Source organism: Hyaena hyaena, unplaced genomic scaffold, assembly GCF_003009895.1.
Source record: "Hyaena hyaena isolate Hyena2069 unplaced genomic scaffold, ASM300989v1 scaffold_215, whole genome shotgun sequence".
NCBI classification, from domain to species: Eukaryota; Metazoa; Chordata; class Mammalia; order Carnivora; family Hyaenidae; genus Hyaena; species Hyaena hyaena.
In genome coordinates this window covers 332,125-353,786 of record NW_024080846.1, presented here as the reverse complement: position 1 = coordinate 353,786, position 21,662 = coordinate 332,125, and the positions used below count along the sequence as shown (strand labels likewise).

Below are 21,662 nucleotides of genomic sequence, written 5' to 3'. Positions count from 1 at the left end.
CTCGGTCCATCCATTCAGTTGCAAATGGCAAGATTTCATTTTTTTTTATTGCCATGTAATATTCCCATTTTATATACATATATGCCACTTCTTTATCATCCATCCATTGATGGACATTTGGGCTCTTTCCATACTTTGGCTATTGTTGATAGTGCTGCTATAAATATTGGGATCCATATGCCCTTTTGAAAGAGTATACCTGTATCCTTTGGATAAATACCTAGTAGTGCAATTGCTGGGTTTTAGGATAGTTTTATTTTTAAAAAATTTTTAATGTTTTTTATTTATTTCTGAGAGAGAGAGAGAGAGACAGTGTGAGTAGGGGAGGGTCAAAGAGAGAGGGAGGTACAGAATCTGAAACAGGCTCCAGGCTCTGAGCTAGCTGTCAGTACAGAGCTCGATGCGGGGCTTGAACCCACGAACCGTGAGATCATGACGTTTAACTGACTGAGCCACCCAGGTGCCCCAGGATAGTTTTATTTTTAATCTTTTGAGGAACCTCCATAATGTTTTCCAGAGAGGCTGCACCAGATTGCATTCCCATCAGCAGTGCAAAAGAGATCCTCTTTCTCCACATTCTCGCCAACATCTGTTGTTGTCTGAGTTGTTAATACAGCCATTCTAACACACCTGACAGGCGTGAGGTGGTATCTCATTGTGGTTTTGATTTGTATTCCCCTGATGATGAGTGATGTTGAGCATTTTTTCATGTGTTGGATGGCCATCTGGATGTCTTTGGAGAAGTGTCTATTCATGGCTTTTTCCCATTTCTTCACTGGATTGTTTCTTGGGTGTCGAGTTTGATATGTTCTTTATAGATTTTGCATACTTACTCCTTTATCTGATATGTCATTTGCAAATATCTTCTCCCTATCTGTCAGTTGCGTTCTGGTTTTGCTGATTGTTTCCTTCACTGTGCAGAAACTTTTTATTTTGATGAGGATCCAATAGTTCATTTTTGCTTTTGTTTCTCTTCCTCCAGAGACATGTTGAGTGAGAAGCTGCTGTGGCCAAGGTCAGAGAGGTTTTTGCCTGCTTACTCCTCTAGGATTTTGATGGCTTCCCATCTTATGTATAGGTCTTTCATCCATTTTGAGTTTCTTTTTGTGTGTGGTGTAAGAAAGTGGTCCAGGTTTTTCTGCATGTTGCTGTTCAGTTTTCCCAGCACCACTTGCCAAAGAGACTGTCTTTATTCCATTGGATATTCTTTCCTGCTTTGTCAAAGATTAGTTGACCATGTTTGTGGGTTCATTTCTGGGTTCTCTATTTTGTTCCGTTGATCTAAGCGTCTGTTTCTGTGCCAGTACCATACTGTCTGGATGATTACAACTTTGTAATACAGCTTGAAGTCTGGGATTGTGATGCCTCTAGCTTTGGTTTTCTTTTTCAAGAATGCTTTGGCTATTTGGAGTCTTTTCTGGTTCCATACAAATGCTAGGAATGTTTGTTCTAGCTCTGTGAAGAATGCTGGTGTTATTTTGATAAGGATTGCATTGAATATGTAGATTGGTTTGGGTAGTATTGACATTTTAACAATATTTATTCTTCCTATCCAGGAGCATAGAATATTTTTCCATGTTTTTGTGTCTTCATCAATTTCTTTCATAAGCTTTCTTTAGTTCTCAGTGTATAAATTTTTCACCTCTTTGATTAGATTGATTTCTAGGTATTTTATAGTTTTTGGTATAATTGTAAATGTAATCAATTCCTTGATTTCTCTTTCTGTTGCTTCATTATTGGTATATAGGGATGCAGCCGATTTCTGTGCATTGATTTTATATCCTGTGACTTTGCTGAATTCCTGGATTGATTCTAGCAGTTTTTTGGTAGGATCTTTTGGGTTTTCCATATAGAGGATTATGTCATCTTTGAAGAGTGAAAGTTTGACCTCCTCCTGGCCAATTTGGATGCCTTTTATTGTTTTTTGTTTTTTGTTTTTTTGTGTGTTGTCTGATTGCTGAGGCTAAGACTTCCAATTCTATGTTGAATAACAGTGGTGAGAGTGGACATCAGTAGATGCTGTACTTTAAAATTTGAAATAATGAATAAAATGAAATAGAATACAAGGAATTGATGGAAGTAAAATAGAATTTGAAAAATTTACACAAAAGTAAAAACTATAGTAGAAAAAATTAAAGAACAATATTTTTAATAAACATGAAAAAATATTTTTTTCTCTTTCTGTAGTCAAGAATAAGAAAAAAAATTGAATAGATGGACCAGCAAACAGACTGAAATATGATTGAAATTACATAGGTTTCCCTTAGAAGTTAAACTATGAAGCACTTCATAGTCGGTAAACTAAGCAGGCGGAGTGACATGTGGTGTTCCTGAAGAGAGAGGTTGGCCTGCTTGAGCGGGGCTTAGTACAGTGGGTTTGTTCTCCACTAGATGGTGCTGCTTAGCTTACTGGGGTGGATTGTAGTGCAGCACCTAGATGTATATGCGTGTGTGCAGGAGGGGTGAAAATGGTGTTATCCAGCTACCCAGTCTCTAGTATCAGAACCCTGTGCTCTCCCCAACCAGCAATTGTACACCTGCCTTTTGTCTCCAGCTTCTGTCCACTCCCTGCTTTTACACTGTCCGTGACCAAGCCGCAGGTTGCCGAGCAGTACCTCCCTCCTGACTTTTCTCAGATACGCTCCTTCCCGATGCCTCACTTCTGAGGGACTGTAGCTTTGACCCACTCACACCTTCTGGTGGAGGGTTTCACTGAGCCATGGCTGGGTGCCAGCCACACCCAAGAATGTTTGTGAGACTGTGCTGCTGCCTATGCCCAGAGACTACAGCTGGGTGCCAGCCTGCCCCAGAAAAAGTTCACATGATCATGTAGCAGCAGCGTTTCAGGGTTTCATGGTAAATCACAACACACATCTGGCACCAGGCTTTACCATTAATGTCCTTGTTCCAACACCAGGGAATATGGTTGTTCTTCAGGGTCCGCTGGGACCTTTGGCTGTGGGGTGGCCACACAGCCTCTACCAAATGTCCTCCCAGCAGGGGAACTGCCTCTCCCATGTGGCTTGGTACCCCTCAGACCTTGCTCTCTGCTCCTGGGCATTCTTCCTTATCACCAGAGCACTGCCAAGTATGAAGCTGTGGAATTTCAGACTCTGCGCTCCCCCTGTTTATAGAATCTTAATGAAATTTAAACCCTGTCCTTTCTCTCTTTTTTGATTTGTCTCTCATGTAGTCTTTCTTTTCTCTCTAGCTGCTTTCATACTCTACCCCCATCTCTGTCTTCTCTCCACAAGCAAAAACAGCTCCCTGCCCTCCAGAGCTTCTCTCTCCCCTAGTTCACCAATCTGTGCCATGTATCTGCTGAGTCCTCAGGTTCAGGTTGAGCAGATTGTTGTGTTAATCCTCAGATTGGTTTTCTAGGTGTACAGAATGGTTTAATTGTTGGTCTGACTGTATTTCAGAGACACGAGATGCAGTAAGACTTCCATGCTATTCTCCCATCTTGGCCCCTCCCAAGAGATGCTGTTAGAGAGATTATTTATAGATATGGAATTTGACATTGGCACATTCCACAAAAATTTATTCAGATTTCAGCAGTTGTGTATACATTAACTTGTGTGTGTGTGTGTGTGTGTGTGTGTATGTATGTATTTTTATGCAATAGGACCATATATGTAATTTTATGTAATCATGGTCAGTATTAAGGCACTCAATAGTACCATCACTATAAGAGTCTCTTACATTTGAACTTCATTGTTACATTTGTTTTTCCCTGCTTCCCTACATTTCTCAACCTCTGGCAGTCGCTAATTTGTTCTCCATCTCTTGGTTTCAGGAATATTGCATAAATGTTGCCTTGTAGTATATATCCTTTTGAAATTTGTTTTAATACTCAGCATAATTTTCTTGAGGTTTATCCAGTTTAGTCAGTTCCTTTTTCTTAGTGAGCAGTATTACATGGTATGAATGTACCACAATTTGTTTAACCAGTTAACCACTGAAAGACATATGAATTGTTTCCAGTTTTGGACTAATAGGAATAAAACTGTTATGGACATTTATGTATATAGGTTTTTTGTGAGCATCAGTTTTTATTTCTTTAGGATAAATGCCCAGGAGTGCAATTGCTGGGTCATATGGTAAATACATTATTTATTTTGACAGAAGCTGTTAAACTTTCCAGAATGGCTGTATGATATTACATTCCCACTGGCATATTTGAGTGGTCCAATTTATATTTACTTTTTTTATTGTTACTATCTTATTTTGCACTGTTTTAACTCCAAAGCAACCTCAAACTTCTGAGAGTAGATGGAGAGTATATCTCAAACATACTACATAACAGATTGTATTTTAATTTAAAATTAATTTTGTTTTTCAGTATGATTACTTGGGCTCTGAAAGCATGATAGTAACAAATAAAATCATCGAAATTATTGGCCTTGTAAATGCAGTAAGTATTTTCCTTTTCATCCGAGTTAGAAAAATTCATACTAGTTTTGAAATTATAATTTTCAAGTAACTTAATGTGGCATTTCTGAATAATTAAGCCATCAGTACAGACTAAGCGTGGATTTGTCAATGCATTTAATTAATTTCATGGTTATTGGAAAATAACAAAGATTAATTTTTTATGTATTTACCTCTTTTGCCTTTAGATGTTTGCCCAATTTAAAGTTACTATTGTGCTGTCATCGTTGGAGTTATGGTCAGATAACAATAAGATTTCTACAGCTGGTGAGGCCGATGAAGTATTACATAGATTCTTAGAATGGAAAAGGTCCTATCTTAGTCTAAGGCCTCATGATATTGCATATCTATTCATGTAAGAATAATGTTTCAGTATTCTTAGAAAGAAAACAAAGATCTGTGATAATGATGTAGCTTAATATAGGGAATTTTTATTCTTTTCTGACTATTCATACATTATTATGTACTTCATTCAGGCCTCATATTCTCTTTCTGGTTGTCAGCAAAAAAAACTTGCCAAAATTTATTTCTATGCTTATTAGTTTTTTACTAATGAGATTGAAATTTCAATATGTTAAACAATTCTAAGACTCTTGGATCTGGTGGTGTCTCTTTGATTTGAACCGACAGGTTTTAACTCCAGAACCCATAATCTTAACCACTACCTAAAAAAAAATGGGATTTATCTTATGAAGTTTATATTTTTGTTTTGAAGTTTCGATTAAAGGCTTGGCAAAGTAGGTTAAAAATAGTTTATCCTAATGATTTTCTGCATGGTTTTTTGTTTTCTTCTAATTTTTATAATGGGAAATTTCAAGCATAACAGAAGCCAAGAAAGTAAAATACTGAATCCTCATGTACATAACATACCCATAAAACAATTACCAGCATATGGCTAATTTTTTTCATTTTATCACCCTCTCAACTCCATTATTTTGAATAAAATCTTATGTGTCATATTATTTAATTATGTATCTTTAAAGATAAAGATTCTTTAAAAAATATTCACAATACCATTATAACACCTTCAAGCCATCATTTTTAGAGTTAAGATTTTCCATATTGTTTAAAATATTTTATATTTTATAGTTGGTTTGTTCAAAAATTTAGCCATTCAAGGTTCACACATTGCATTCATTTGATATGTGTCTTAGTCTCTTTAAATCTGTGGGTTTCATCTCTATCATATTTTTTCCAGTTTATTTGTTGAAGAAATAAATATAAGTTTTCTAATGGTCAATTCGAAGTATATATTTATAATTGAACTCAGAAAATTTAGTAGCAGTTATAATCAGAATTAGCTTTCAATAAATCTGTATATACATAGTTTTAAGCTGGCATGTCATTATTTCTTTGGGAAGTGTGAGATTAGTTTTCCCCACATCTCTGCCAGCAATAATTGTTATTGCTCTTTTCATTTTTTTGCCAGTCTTATTAATTAATGTCAGTGCTATTTATTTACTATTAAGTTTTTATTTTAATTCCAGTTAGTTAACATACAGTGTTATATTAGCTTTAGGTATAACATATAGTGATTCACTATTTCCATACAATGCCTAGTGCTTGTCCCAGGTGCTTTCCTTAATTTCCCGTCACCTATTTAACCCATCTTCACACCCACCTCTCTTCTGATAACCATCAATTTGTTCTATATAATTAAGGGTCTGTTTCTCGGTTTGCCCCTCTCTTTTCTTCCCTATGCTTCTTTGTTTTTGTTTTTAATTCTACACATGAATGAAATATAATAGAATCATAGTAAAATTTCCCTTAGCATAATACTCTCAAGCTTCAGGGGGAAAGCTTTATGACACTGGATTTGGCAGTGGTTTCTTAGGTATGACACCAGAAAAAATGAACAACAAAAGTAAAACTAGATCAGTTTGATTACATTAGAAAGGACAAAAATAATAGAATGAAAAGGCAATGGAGTAATCCATGTATATATGGGCAGCTAATCTATGACTAAGGAGGCAAAAATATACAGTGGGGAAAGGGCAGTCTCTTCAACAAATGATGTGGAAAAGCTGGACAGCTACATTTAAATGAATGAGATTGGACAATATTTTATATCATACACAAAAATAAATTAAAAATGGATCAAAGTCCTGAATTTCAGACCTGAAGCCATAAAACTCCTAGAAGAAAACATAGACAGTAATTATTTTAACATCAGCCATAGAAACATTTTTCTAAATGTGTCTTCTGGTAAAGGAAACAAAAACAAAATTAAATTATTGGGACTAATAATAAAAATCTTCTGCAACAGTGAAAGAAACCATCAGCAAAACAAAAAGGCAACCTACTGAATGGGAGAAGATATTTACAAATGACATATCTGATAAGGGGTTATACTATCTAAAATATGTAAAGAACTTATATAACTCCACAGCAACAAAACAAATAATCTGGTTAAAAATGGACAGAAGACTTGACTAGACATTTTCCCAAAGAAGACATACAGATAACCAACTGACATGTGAAAAGATGCTCAACATCACTAATCATCAGGGAAATGCAAATCAAAACCACGTATTACCTCACACCTATCAGAATGACTAAAATAAAAAAGACAAGAAATAACAAATGTTGGTGAAGATGTGAAGAAAAAGAAACCTAAATGTACTTTAGGTGGAAATATAAACTGTTGAAGCCACTGTGGAAAACAGTATGAAGTTTCCTCAAAAAAAGTTTTAAAAATTGCCGTATGATCCAATATTTTCACTATTGGATATTTACCCCCAAAAAACCAAAAACACTAATTCACTGATAGATGAGTGGATGGTATATGTAGATATATAGTGGAATATTATTTAGCCATAAAAAGAATGAAATCTTGCCATTTGCAACAACATGAATCAACCTAGAGAGTAAAATGCTAAGTGAAATAAGTCAGGTAGAGAAGGATGAATTCCATATGATCACTCATATATGGAATTTAAGAAACAAAACAAAAAATAAAGAAAAAAGCCTAAAAAATGGACTTTTAAGTACAGAGAACAAACTGATGCCTGCAAGAAAGGAAGTGGGTGAATAGCTAGGTAAAATAGATAAAGGGGATTAACGGTACAGTTTGTTGGATGAGTACTGAGAAATGTATAGAGTTATTGGATCATCGTATTATATACCTGAAACTAATAGAAGACTGTATGTTAATTATGCTTGCACAAAAAAAGAACGGAATGGAAAACCAACCTGGGAAAAGAGAAAATATTTTAAATCATATATTTGATAAGTGTTTAATATCCAGAATATATAAGGAACTCCAAGAACACAACAGGAAAAAGACAATCTAGTTAAGAATGGGCAAATGACTTAAATAGACATTTCTCTAGCTAAAATATACAAGTGCCCAATAAGCACATGAAGAAATATTTATCATTACTAATCATTAGAAGAATGCAAATTAAAAAATAGACACACTAAATGTACAGCAACATATGGAAAGATTTTTTTCTGAAGAAAAAACTAGCTGAGCTACTGCTACACATTAGGTGAACAAGAAAAAACCCATATTGAAACAAGAGAGGCGGAGACACAATCTCACCATAAATAGTGACTCATATTTTGGGGAAACTCATAGCTCTGAGATTCTTTCTGAGGAACGAATGGTTTAAATCTTATATCAAGCAACCAGCTTTTAAGACCTGCACTTAAGAGGCAAGCCCACAAAACTTCTAGACCTGAAAGCCAATAGGGTTTGCATCCTAAGACCTACAAGCTATAGGGAATTGGGAAATGGTTCTTAAGGACTCATCAGACTCTGAGGCTACTACCTCACAAGGCCTAGAACAGAGATAGTAGACAGAAATGCCCAATCTTCTTTTGAAAGAGGGAATTTAACACACAACTAAGGGCCTAATGAATTAGTCTCCAAAGACAGAGGCCAGTAGGTGCCATCTTTGTGCTTTCTTTCTGCATTACTCTGGGTTGCTAGAATCTCTCAAAGAGAGCTTGTGCACTCATTTGGTGCCACAGTTTTTATGGTTGCTACTCAAGAGATACCTGCTGATCATCTGGCTCTAGTGGTTATTGGGTTTACTTTCATGGGTCCTAAAGGACTGTAGCTCGTGGAGAAATAGTTCTTAACTGGCTATACCCCACTGGGCACAGTACAGAGACTAGAAACTCAAATGCACCTCCAGTCTTTCTGTGAAAGAGGCCTATTAGTTATCTTCTAAGCTGTGGCCTGAGGGCCACATAGCTAAACACGCATTGAATTAAACACACATCTAGAGACTGACTATAATCCTCTTCAAAGACTGGTGAGGCTAGCAGGTGCCATCTTCATGCCCTTCCTCTGTCTTGCCCCAGATCTTTGTTGTCTCCAACAGAGGAGCTTGTGTATGTGTCTGGTGCCCTAAACTTAGAGACTGCTGCTCACAGGATACATCCTTTGGTAGCCTGGCTTTGGTGGCCAGTGAGGCTTGTGTTCACATGGCAAAGGGGTGGTTACAAATAAAGAAATGGTTCTTTTTTTTTTTAATTTTTTGTTTTATTTATTTTTGAGACAGAGAGAGGCAGAGCACAAGTGGGGAGGGGCAGAGAGAGAGGGAGACACAGAATCTGAAACAGGCTCCAGGCTCTGAGCTGTCAGCACAGAGCCTGACGCAGGGCTTGAACCTACAAACTGTATGATCATGACCTGAGCCAAAGTCAGATGCTCAACCGACTGAGCCACCCCGGCGCCCCAAGAAATGGTTCTTAACTGGCTATTGCCCTAGGGCCCAGCACAGAAGGAATAGACCAAAATACCAGTCTCCCAATCTTCTCCTGAAAGAGGTACATTTGCATACATTAAAGACTTCTGCCCTAGTGTCTGGCTTTTAGTCAGCCTGAATCTAGATGCTGACTGAGATCCTCCCATTTGGGACAATGACAGGTCTTGGCATACCATCAAGTCCTGGGACCTTGAAAAAATTTTTTAATGTTTATTTTTGAAAGAGATAGAGTGCGAGTGGAGGTGGGGCAGAAAGAGAGGGAAACACAGACACTAAAGTAGGTTCCAGACTCTGAGCTGTCAGCACAGAGCCCAACCCAGGGCTTGAACTTGTGAACTGCAAGATCATGACCTGAGCCAAAGTAGGATTCTTAACTGACTGAGCCACCCAGGTGCCCTGGGATTTTTAAAAAATATTTTAAAAATAAAGATTGCTTGGAGAATCACAAAGGTTTGAGAGACTATCAGAAGTAGGATAAGGTTGAATGATAACCTTTATATCCAAAACAAAGTCATTCCTTTAAGATTGAGAAAAGTAACTCATTTATCTAATGCATACAAACTAACACAGTCAAGGAAAATAGAAAACAGGGATATGTTGCAAATGAAAGACGAAGATACAATTTCAAAAAAAAGGTCTTTTTTTTCTTTTATATTGTCAAGTTAGTTTCCATATAACACCCAGTGCTCATCCCAACAAGTGCCCTCCTCCATGCCCATCACCCCCCTTCCCCTTTCCTCCACCCCCATCAGGCCTCAGTTTGTTCTCAGTATTCAAGAGTCTCTGATGGTTTGACTCCCTTTCTCTCCCCAACTATTTTTTCCCCTTCCCCTCCGCCATGGTCCTCTGTTAAGTTTCTCCTGTTCCACTTATGAGTGAAAACATATGGTATCTGTCCTTCTCTGCCTGACTTACTTCACTTAGCATCATACCCTTGAGTTCCATCCACGTTGCTACAAATGGCCAGATTTCATTCCTTCCCATTGCCATGTAGTATTCCGTTGTATAGATAAACCACATCTTCTGCATTCATTCATCAGTTGATGGACACTTAGGCTCTTTCCATGTTGTGGCTATTGTTGAAAGTGCTGCTATGAACATTGGGGTACATGTGCCCCTATGCATCAGCACTTTTGTATCCCTTGGGCCAATTCCTAGCAGTTCTATTGCTGGGTCATAGGGGAGTTCTGTTTTTAATTTTTTTATGAACCTCCACACTGTCTACACCAGTTTACATTCCCACCGACAGGGTAGGAGGGTGCCCATTTCTCCACATCCTCACCAGCATCTATAGTCTCTTGATTTGTTCATTCAAAAAAAGATCTTGGGGCGCCTGGGTGGCTTAGTCGGTTAAGCGTCCGACTTTCGCTTAGGTCATGATCTCGCGGTTCGTGGGTTCGAGCCCCGCGTCGGGCTCTGTGCTGACTGCCAGCTCAGAGCCTGGAGCCTGTTTCAGAGTCTGTGACTCCCTCTCTCTCTGACCCTCCCCTGCTCATGCTGTCTCTCTCTCTCCTAGAAATAAATAAAACATTAAAAAAAAAAAAAACAAACAAAAAAAGATCTTAATGAAATGGTTATAAGTGATTTACCTGATAAAGACCTCAAAATAATGGTCTTAAAGATGCTGTTTGAGCTCAGGAGTATATGGACAAGGTTAGAATTTCAACAGAGACAGAAAATGTAAGGAAGTACAAAATAGAAATCATAGAGCTACTTAATGAAAAAGATATTAGAAAGGTTCAACAGCATATTAGATGAAGTAGAAGAAAGGATCAGTGAACTAAAAGGTCAGTGGAGTTCACCCAGTCAAAGCAGCAAATAGAAAAAAAAAAAAAAAAGAAGAAAAAGTAAAAATAGCTTAAGGGACTTATGGGAGAATGTCAAGCAGACCAGCATTCCCATCACAGGCATATCAGAAGGAGAAAAGAGTAGAAAACTTAGGTGAAGAAATAATGGCTGAAAACTTCCCTAACCTCAGGAAGGAAATAGACATCCAGATCTGGTAATTCCATAGAGTACCAAATAAGACAAAGCCAAAGAGACTCACACCAAGACACATTAAAATCAAATTGTCAAAAGTTAAAGAAGAGGGAATCTTAAATGTAGTAAGAAAAAAAAAAAGCCCTTAAATTGTTACATAAGGAAACCCCATAACACTATTAACAGATTTTTCACAGAAACTTTCCAGGCCAGGAGGGAGTTGCATGATACATTTGAAGTGCTGAAAGAAAAACAATGTTTAAGAATACTGTACTTAGAAAAGTTGAAGGAGACATAGAGTTTTCCAACAAGCGAAACCTAAAGGATGTCATCACCACTAGACCAGTATTATAAGAAATGCTAAAAACATATGTTTAAGCTGAAATGAGATGGACACTGATTAGTAACAAGAAAACACATGGAAGTATAAATGTCATTGGTAAAGGTAAATTAATAGTAAAATCCAGATTAATCTAATGTTGTAAATGGAGTGGGTTCACCACTTATAAAGCTAGCAAGAAAGTTTAAAGACAAAGTAGTAAACACAATTGTAACTACAATAATTTTTAAAATATACACAAGATAAAAAGATATAAATTGTGACATCATAACAAAACATGGGGGTGAAGGGAGTAAAAATGTAGAGCATTAGAATGTGTTCAAAGTTAAGTTTTTATCACCTTAATATAATTTATTTTATGTAAGCCTCATGATAACCACAAAGGTAAAACCTGTAGTATGCATACAAAAGATAACATAAAATGAATGTAAGCATACATTATAGACAGTCATCAAATCAAAAAAGAAGAGAGCAAGAGAAGAAGAAATGAACAGGGCAGTTGCAAAGCAGCCATAAAACAATAAAGTGGCAATAAGAATATACCTATTGTTGGGAACTTTCTGTGATTGCTTTTCATGTAAATGAGCTAACTTCTTCAAAAAAGATGGAGTGGCTAACTTGATAAAAAAAACAAGACACATTTCTGCAGTGCCTACAATGTTCTCACTTTGTAAGGAATCATAGACACTGAAAGTGAAGGAATGCAACCAGACAAAATCAAAAAGGAAACATTGGCCTTAAACAACATATTAGATCATATGGACTTGATATACAGAACATTATATCTAAAGCCAACAGAATGCACATTCTTCTCAAACACACATAGAACATTATCCAGGATAGATCATACAGTAGGCCACAAAAGAAGTCTTAATATATTTAAGAAGATTTAAAGCATATCTGGTATTTTTTTTGATCACAATTGTATGAAACCAGAAGTCAATAAAAGAAGAAAACTGGAAAATTCACAAATGTATGGAGTTTAAACAAATGCAGCTGAAAAAACAATGGGTCAAAAAAATTAAAAGAGAAAACAAAAAGTGACTTGAAACAGACTGTAAGTTTATCAATTTTATCTTCAGAGAACCAGCTCTTTGTTTCACTCTTTTCTATTGATTTTTTTAGCCTCTTTTTAATTTATTTCTGCTCTGATATTTATTGTTTCCTTCCTTCTACTAATTTTGGGCTTGTTCTTTTTCTAGTTCCTTTTAGGTGTAAAGTTAGACTGAGATTTTTCTCGTTGTTGTTGTTGCTGCTGTTGTTTTGAGATGGGCCTGTATCACCATCAGTTTTCCTCTTAGTATTGCTTTCTCTGAGTGCCATGGATTTAGGGCACTAAATAAATAAATTTTAATAAAGTTTATTTATTTATTTTGAGAGAGCACAAGTGGGGGAGGGGCAGAGAGAGAGGGAAACAGAGACTCCCAAACAGGCTCTACACTGAAACTCACAAAACTGTGAGATCATGACCTGAGCTGAAACCAAGAGTTGGATGCTTAACTGATTTAGCCACCCAGGGGCCCCTGGGCCATTGTGTTTTACATTTTCATCTGTCTCCATGTATTTTTTATTTTAATTTCCTCTTTGATTTCTTTATTGACCTATTGGTTTAGTAGCATGTTGTTTAGCCTCAACGTGTTTCATTTTTCTGATTTTTTTCTTGTAATTGATTTCTGGTTTTATATATTGTTATGGTTAGAAAAGATGCATGATACAGTTTCAGTGTTTTTAAATTTATTGAGATCTTATTTTGTGTCCTAATATGATCTGTGCTGGAGCATGTTCCATATACGCTTGAAAATAATGTATATTCTGCTGTTTTTGTATGGAATATACTGTATATATCTGTTAAGTCTATCAGGTCTAATGTGTTATTCAAAGGTATTATTTTCCTTATTGGTTTTATATGCAGATGATCTATCAATTGATGTAAATGGGGTACTGAAGTCCCCTACTATTATTGCATTACTGTCTATTTCTCCCTTTATATTGGTTAATATTTTCTTTCTTCAGCCAGAGCTGAAGCAGGTGTCAGTTGGAGGTCCTGGACTGTTCTGTGCTGGGAGTACCCTTGCCAGCTGACTGAAGCTACAGTGTCCTGGGCCTGGATTGTTCTGATGGCTGGGGCTGCAGAGAGCAATGGCCAGGGGCATCCCAGAGGAACAGCTGGGATTGGCAGGGCTCAATGAGGTGATAAGCTGGCCAGGCCACCTGTACCTTGCTTCCATTCCCATTATCAACGTGGAAGGGGAACAGAAACTATCGCATTCACAGCTCCCTTGTCCTGGAGAGAGTTCTAGCAGCTGCCTTCCAACCTCACCCCCAACCTGGTTTGGTGGAATTCTGAGGCTGGATCTTTTATATACTGTGCTTTATATTCTGTGCTTCAGGGCATCTGGGAGTGGCCTAGAGGCCTGGTGCTTACAGGCTGGCTATGGCTCCCAGACCCTGCTTTCATCTGCATTATTAAGTTTGAAGGCAGAGTGTAAACCATTGCACTTGCTAGTCCCTCCAGTGCGCAGAGAGTTCCAGCAACTCCCCTGCCATTTGGTGGATTTCTAGGGCAGGCTCTTTTATGTATTAGTTGCTCTTTTAACTGCAGCTTTTTTATCTGAGCCCCAGGGCAGAATTATCTTCTGGTCTCTCAGTACTGTACCTCCTCATTGCCATTCGCAGTGTTGGAGGTGGGGTTCTCTTCTGTCTTGCCATTTTCTCTCGTCTTTCTATCTTTTGTTGTATAGAAGCTGCTCAGTTAGCCCTCAGTTCTTTTTCAGGAGGAATTGCTATATAAATAGGTGTGGATTTTGTGTGTCCACAACGGAGGTGAGATCAGGATCTTCCTGTGTCACTTTTTGGACCAGCTCTTACTATTGAGTTTTAAGTGTTCTTTAAGCATTCAGATAAATGTCCTTTATAATATATATGATTTAAAAATATTTTCTGGCTGTGGGTTGTCTTTTAATTTTCTTAACAGTATATTTTAAAAGGCAGATTTTGATGAATTTATAATTTACCAATTTTTAATTGTGTGAATCATTCTTTTGATGTTGTACCTAAAAATATATTTACCTCACCCAGGGTTACAAATATCTCTACTATGTCTTTTTCTAGAAGCCATATAGTTTTAAGTTTTTCTTATTTAGATTTGTTACTCATTTTGAGTTAATTATTATATATATTATGAGGTATGGAAGAGACCATTTTTTTGCATATGAATAATTAATTATTCAGCACCAATTCTTGAAAAGAGTATAGTTTCTCCATTCAATTGCTTTTACACTTTTGTAAAATATCATTTGACTTTATATGTATGAGTCTATTTTTGTTCTATCTTTTTATGAACTGCCTTGATTACCATAGCTTTATAAAAACTATTTAAATAGGGGCGCCTGGGTGGCTTAGTCGGTTAAGCGTCCGACTTTCGCTTAGGTCATGATCTCGCGGTTTGTGGGTTCGAGCCCCGCGTCGGGCTCTGTGCTGACTGCCAGCTCAGAGCCTGGAGCCTGTTTCAGTCTGTGACTCCCTCTCTCTCTGACCCTCCCCTGCTCAGGCTGTCTCTCTCTCTCCTAGAAATAAATAAAAACATTAAAAAAAAAAACTATTTAAATAAAGTAGTATAAGTTCTCCAAAAGTATTGTTCTTTTTAAAAATCATTTTGGTGGGGTGCCTGAGTGGTTCAGTTGGTTAAGTGTCTGACTTTGGCTCAGGTCATGATCTCAAGGTTCATGGGTTCAAACCTTATGGGCTCGGTGCTGACCGCTCAGAGTCTAGAGTCTGCTTCTGATCCCATCTCTCCCTCTCTTTCTGCCCCTCCCTCACTTGCAGTCTGCCTCTCTCTCTCTCTTTCAAAACTAAACATTAAAATATTTTTTAAATCATTTTGGTTATTCTGAGTTTTTGCCTTTCTTCATAAGTGTTAGATTCAGCTTCTCAGTTGCTATAAAATATTTTGCTGAAATGTTGATTGGAACTGTATAGAATCTGTTCAGTAGTTTAGGAAGAACTGACAGCTTAATAATTACTGAGTCTTCCAATCAATGAACTTGGTACATCCTCCATTTACTTAGGACTTCTTTAATTGCTTTCATCAGTGTTCTGTAGTATATAGTTCTAACAGTATACAGATCTCTTAGTATTCCATTAGTATACAGATATTTCTCACATAGTGTTAGCTTTATATCATAGTATATCATGTCTTTAATGCTATTTTTTATCCTTTTTTGAACACAGATTTAAAAAATTTAGTTTACTTATTTAAAAATTTTTTATTCAAGTATATTTGTATGTTACATAACACTGTAAATATAAGTATACAACATGTTAATAAAATGCATTTATATGTTATGATTGCCACTGTAGTGGTAATAAGCACATCTATCATGTTATGTAATGATCATTTCTTTTTAGTATTTGAAATAATGAAGTTCTAGGCTTTTATTTTCACTCAGCAAAATTCTTTTGATCAAAAGTAATCCTAACCAAGTCTGATGAGAACAATAAAGCCATTAAAAACTTTTCTCCATTGAACATATTTTAGAAATATAATGTGCTTGATATCATTAAGAATGTCTTCCAAATTTGAAACAATAAGGATGTATGGAGAGATTGTACCTCAGTTTGCTTTCAGACTAGGATTTTATGGACTACAAATTATTAGCAGGATTTCTGACTTTTGAATTGTTTGTCAGAATTAATTATAAATGTACACTTATTTATTTAGCTATAGAAATTATCCAGATTATGTGGGGGCAGCAGTTCCTGGAAAGATGTGTGTTACCCCTTATTCTGCTGGAATTGCTATGGTATGTAATGATTTTTATCTTACTATTAAAAAAGTATTTATACATTTAAAAATCACTCCAAGTGCCTGGGTGGCTCAGTTGGTAGAGTGTCTGACTGGCTCAGATCATGATCTTGTAGTGTGTGAGTTTGAACCCCACATCCGGCTCTGTGCTGACAGCTCAGAGCCTAGAGCCTGCTTCGGATTCTGTGTCTCCCTGTCTCTCTGCCCTTCCCCATGTGTACTCTGTCTCTCTCTCTCAAAAATAAATAGACATTAAAGATATCATTCAACATTATACCAAAAGTTTTATAGTTTACATTTATATTTGCATTTAGAGATTACACTTAACTTTCTACTACTGTTAAAAATTCGAAGTGTGTAGATAGAATAGTATTTTGTAGAAGAATATCTTATATTGTAATTATTTTGGAAGTTGAAGTAGATAGAAATATCATCAATATACATGCATTCCTCACTATATAGAATAGTACCTCATGAAGAATTATCTTTAAAAAACGTTTATAACCCAAATAGATTTTTGCCTGTAGACATAAAATTGGACAAATAGTTTTCTAATAAAATAGCTTCAAAATAAAAGCAAATGAGGGGTGCCTGGATGGCTCAATTGGTTAAGTGTCCAATTCTTGATTTCAGCTCCGGTCATAATCTCATGGTTGGTGAGTTTGAGCCCCATCTCAGGCTTGGCACTGACAGTGTGGATGGAGCCTGCTTAGGATTATCTCACTCCCTCTGTCTCTGCTCCTCCCTACTCTAGCTCTCTGTCTCTGTCTCTCTCTCTGTCAAAATGAATAAATAAACTTAAAAAAAATACACCTTGTCTTAAAAAAATGAAAACAAATGATTAAACAAAAAGTATGATAAAAATTCTTTAAAATGTTTCAAACCTCCAAAAGTATTTAAAAGAAACTTTTATGTCTATTTTCAATATATATAGTATTTATAAATATTTTATGTATGGAAACAAATTATTAATGCAATTCAATGCATTATTGAAAGGTGAAGTAATTTGTTGAGCAATTTTCCCACCTTATTCATTTATTTAAAAAACAAATTTAAGTACTAAAAATTTGTTTAAGTTTATTTATTTTGAGAGAGAACATAAGTGGGGGACGAGCAGAGAGAGACAGACAGACATATACACAGAACCTGAAGCAGACTCCAGGCTCTGCACTGTCAGCACAGAACCCAGTGCAGGGCTCGAACCCATAAACCATTGAGAACATGACTTGAACTGATGTCAGAGAGTTAACTGACTGATCCACCCAGGCTCCCCTAAATTTATTTTTTATAGTAAATATGCTCTTACCCTTTTTTTGATTTATAAACTTTAGGCAATGATGGTAATATTATCTTTGATATATTTAGTCCACTCTCTGTCATGTATATATTCTTATATTTTTATTATTTTAACAATATATATTTGTTAAAATATATTACTACATGCTATATTTATAATACATGGTATATATTATAAATATATTTTTATATAATAGACATATATATTTACATAAAATAATATATATTCAGCTCTTTATAATATATAGTATATGTTTACATATTTATAAATATATATAGTATATATGGTATATATTTATATCTAGCATATAATATATAGTACATACTTATATATAGTATACATATATTTATACATAGTATATAATATTATTATATAAGATATATTATTACAGTGTGTTACTATATATTACCATATATTATTAAAATACATAAACATTTTATATAATAATTATACATCATTACACATTATATATGTGCTTTATAGTTATACGTATATAATAAATACATAATACATATTATTACATGATATTTTAGTAACATTTATATTTTTATTCACAATTTATTATTTGTATTATATTGACTTACCTTAGGCAATGTCTATTGATTACTTGCTATGAAAAATAAGAGATTAAAATAGTTGAACACTTCTTATGTCCATTTTCAAGATTTATAAAATTTATAATTTATTCTATAAAACTTTTATACTTTGCATATAGGTTAATTTAAAAATTAAATTAATAAATAGTATAATGAGAAAATATAAATAATATTAACTCTTGGATAAAGAAATAAATATATTGTTATGCTAGTAAAGCTTTGATGGTCAAAATAGAATCTTTTAGGCATCAGGGTCTAAGGGAGATGCTTAATCTTCCCTCACTTCTTTACCTTCTATGGGTGAAGTCAACTGCCATAGAAAATTAAATCTCATCTTCCTTTTTCTGGAATCCTTTCCTATCTTTTTCAAATAATTCTTGAGTTTTTATCTGTTTGCTTGTTTTAGTTTCCAGTTTATTTTATTATTTAATGTATTGTTATTTTTCTATTTGAATTGGGTATTACATATTGAGTTCAAGATAAAGGAAAGTTTATGTCTTCAGAGGGCTGAATGTGGACTAGTTCAGAATTCATTTGTAGACCTGATTTTTGCTTCAATGTCACTTCTTCTCTGGCAGTGTAGGGCCTATATCCTAAGTGTATTAGAGGTTAAATTATTTTAAAAATGATTCTCTGTATTCCTTTAATTATAAGCAATCATTTTCTTTTGTTTTTGACCAGATTCTTTGCCCAGTGTTCTGGGTGCAGGACTTTTTAGGCAGGAGCACCCTCCTCCAAGAAACTGATTGCTTTTTCCCATGCATAGCAGGAAGACAAGAGGGAACTCTCAGCTGTGACTGCCCATCTCTCACCTGTAGCTTTTCTGTTTGCTTTTGGGGCAGTGGAGACATGAGATAGGTGTAGGCCACATATGATTGAAGAACATTTACTACACTTGATTATAATTTAAATGGGCTAGATCTACCAGTGCCACTGATCTAGATTTATATTTATTTTTCTGGAAAGCTAGGAGGAATATTTTAGGACTACTTTACCACTCAACATAAGGGTTGAAGAAGGGGATATAGGAATCTAAAATATTTTTATCTTTTCATGTATGTCTTTTTAAAAATTTGATTTCCATGTAGTTAACATACAGTGTTATATTCACTTCAGGTGTACAGTTACTCAGTGCTCATCAAGATAAGTGTATTCTTAATCCCCTTCACCTCTTTCATTTATCCCCACACCCAGCTCCCCTCTGGTAACCATCAGTTTGTTCTTTATAGTTAAGAGTTGGTTTTAGATTTGCTTCATTTTCCCCTCTTCATTTGTTTTGTTTCTTAAATTCCAAACATGGGTGAAATCATATGGTATTTTTCTCTGACTGACTTATTTTACTTAGCATTATGCTCCTTAGATCCATCCATGTTGTTCCAAATAGTACAATTTCATTCTTTTTTAAAAAGTTTTTAAATTCCAGTTAGTAAACGGTACAGTATAATATTAGCTTCAGGTGTACAATTTAGTGATTCAGTACTTCCATACAACTTGTGTTCATCACAAGTGCACTCCTTAATCCCCATCACCTATTTAACCCACCTCCCTGTGATAGCCATCAGCTTGTTCTCTCTAGATTAGCTTCTTTTTCTTGGTTTGCCTCTCTCTCTCTCTCTCTCTTTCCCTTGTGCTCATTTGTTTTGTTTCTTTTACTTGTGAGTTTTTTCCCATTTATAATTTTCTGCTAATTAATAGCTTTTCTTTTTTACTTAAAGAAATCCCTTAAACATATCTTGGAAGGTCAATTTTAGTGGTGATGAATTCCTTTAACTTTTGTCTGAGAAACTTTCCCTCTTTGAATTCTGAATTATAACCTTGTCAGGGAGAGTATTCTTATTTGTCGTTTTCTCCTGTTAGCACTCTGAATATATCATGCAACTCCCTTCTGGCCTCTAAAGTTTCTGCTGAAAAGTTAGCTGATAGTGTTATTGAGTTTTTTGTATGTAAATAGTTGCTTTGCTCTTCATACTTTCAAGATACTCTATCTTTGTTATTTTAATTATTTAATTATTATGTGTTGTAGTGTGTACTTCCTACGGTTTATTTTATTTGTGGCTGTCTATGCTTTCTGGACATGGATATCTGTTTCTTTCCCATGGTTAGTGAAGTTTGCAGCTATTATTTCTTCAAATAAGTTTTCTGCTCTTTTCTTTCTTTTTTCCTTTTGGGAACCCTAGATTGAGAGTCTTAGTATGCTTCATATTATACCTGAGGTCTCTTAACATATCTTTATTGTTTTTTGTTTTTTGTTTTTTTTTACTTTTTTGCTGTTCAGCTTGGGTACTTTTCATTATATTGTCTTCCCAATCATTAATTCAGCCTCTGCATTTTCTGCTCTGCTGTTCATTCTCCCTGGTGTAATTTTCATTTCAGTTATTCTATTCTTCAAGTCTGATTGTTTTTAAAAAATTATTTTCTATCTCTTTGTTGAAGTTCTCACTGAGTTTATTCTGTCTTCTCTCCAGTTCAGTGAGTCTGTTTTTGACCATTACTTTGAACTCTTTATCAGGTTGGTTGCTTATCTCTGATTTGTTTAGCTTTTTTTTGAGGTTTTGTCTTTTTCTTTAGTTTGGAACATATTCCTCTGTTGCCTTATTTTCTTTGTCTTTCTATGTTTGTTTCTGCGAATTAGGTAGAACAGCTACTTCTCTTAGACTTGAAGAAATGGCCTTTTGTAGGAACATCCCTTGTGTGGTCAGCATGTGCCTGGTGGGTTTGGTTGACTTGCTGCATCTGTAATGAGTGTGGGCTGGAAGTAGGGCAATCCACACTGGGGCTGCCCTGGTAGAATGGATGGAGCTTCAGTGAGCACTGGCCAGGGGGTTCTGGGGCTCTTTGTATAGTGGCTGTTGTCCTGGAGTGCTTCAGGGTGCTTTACACATGTGTTACCTAGGTGAGATGGCTAGAGCTGTAGTGAGCACTGTCCAAGGATGTCCCTGTGTATGCTACACAGGGGCCACTTAGTGGGACTTTTCTGGGGTGGGCGCGACAGCAGGGTCTTGTGTAGGCCAGGATCCCAGGACTCACGGAGGCATTGGGCTGCAAGGGTGCCCTGACCCTTCTTTTGTCTGTGCTGTCAAGGTGGAGGAGGAGCATAAACAATGGTACTCTCCTGCTCCTTTGGCCCTACAGAATGTTTCATAGCTCTCCTGCCTTTTCATAGAATTCTAGGGCTAGTTCCTTTTATTCTAGTTGCTCTTTAAACTGTGGCTTTTTTTTTCCTGTGTTCCAGAGTATCTGGGCTGGTGCTATCTAGGGGCCCAGTGTTGGCTAAGGTGGTGGGCTGGCTAGGGTGCCTGAATTCGGCTGCCATCTGTGCTATCCAGGTAACAGGATAATCTGAAGAATGGTGCCAGCCCCTCTGATTCTCCACCACTTGGTGGAGGGTTAATTCCTTTATATTCTAGCTTCTCTTTTAAACTCTGGCTTTTAAAAATGAGCCAAGGACAGGTGAATCTGCTCACAGTCCCTCAGGACTCTCCCCCCATACCGCAGC

At 36.0% G+C, this 21,662-nt stretch overlaps 1 protein-coding gene across 4 annotated transcripts in view; it reads left to right on the top strand.

The window, feature by feature from the left end:
* The window catches only part of ADAM32 (ADAM metallopeptidase domain 32), a 144,279-nt gene that overhangs the window by 47,889 nt on the left and 74,728 nt on the right, over nucleotides 1–21,662 (top strand). For all 4 annotated transcript variants that reach the window (XM_039242496.1, XM_039242497.1, XM_039242499.1 and 1 more), the window contains exons 8-10: nucleotides 4,343–4,414; nucleotides 4,620–4,786; nucleotides 16,190–16,271. In XM_039242496.1, coding sequence (XP_039098427.1) covers nucleotides 4,343–4,414; nucleotides 4,620–4,786; nucleotides 16,190–16,271 — 321 coding nt within the window. The remainder of the gene's footprint in view (nucleotides 1–4,342; nucleotides 4,415–4,619; nucleotides 4,787–16,189; nucleotides 16,272–21,662) is intronic.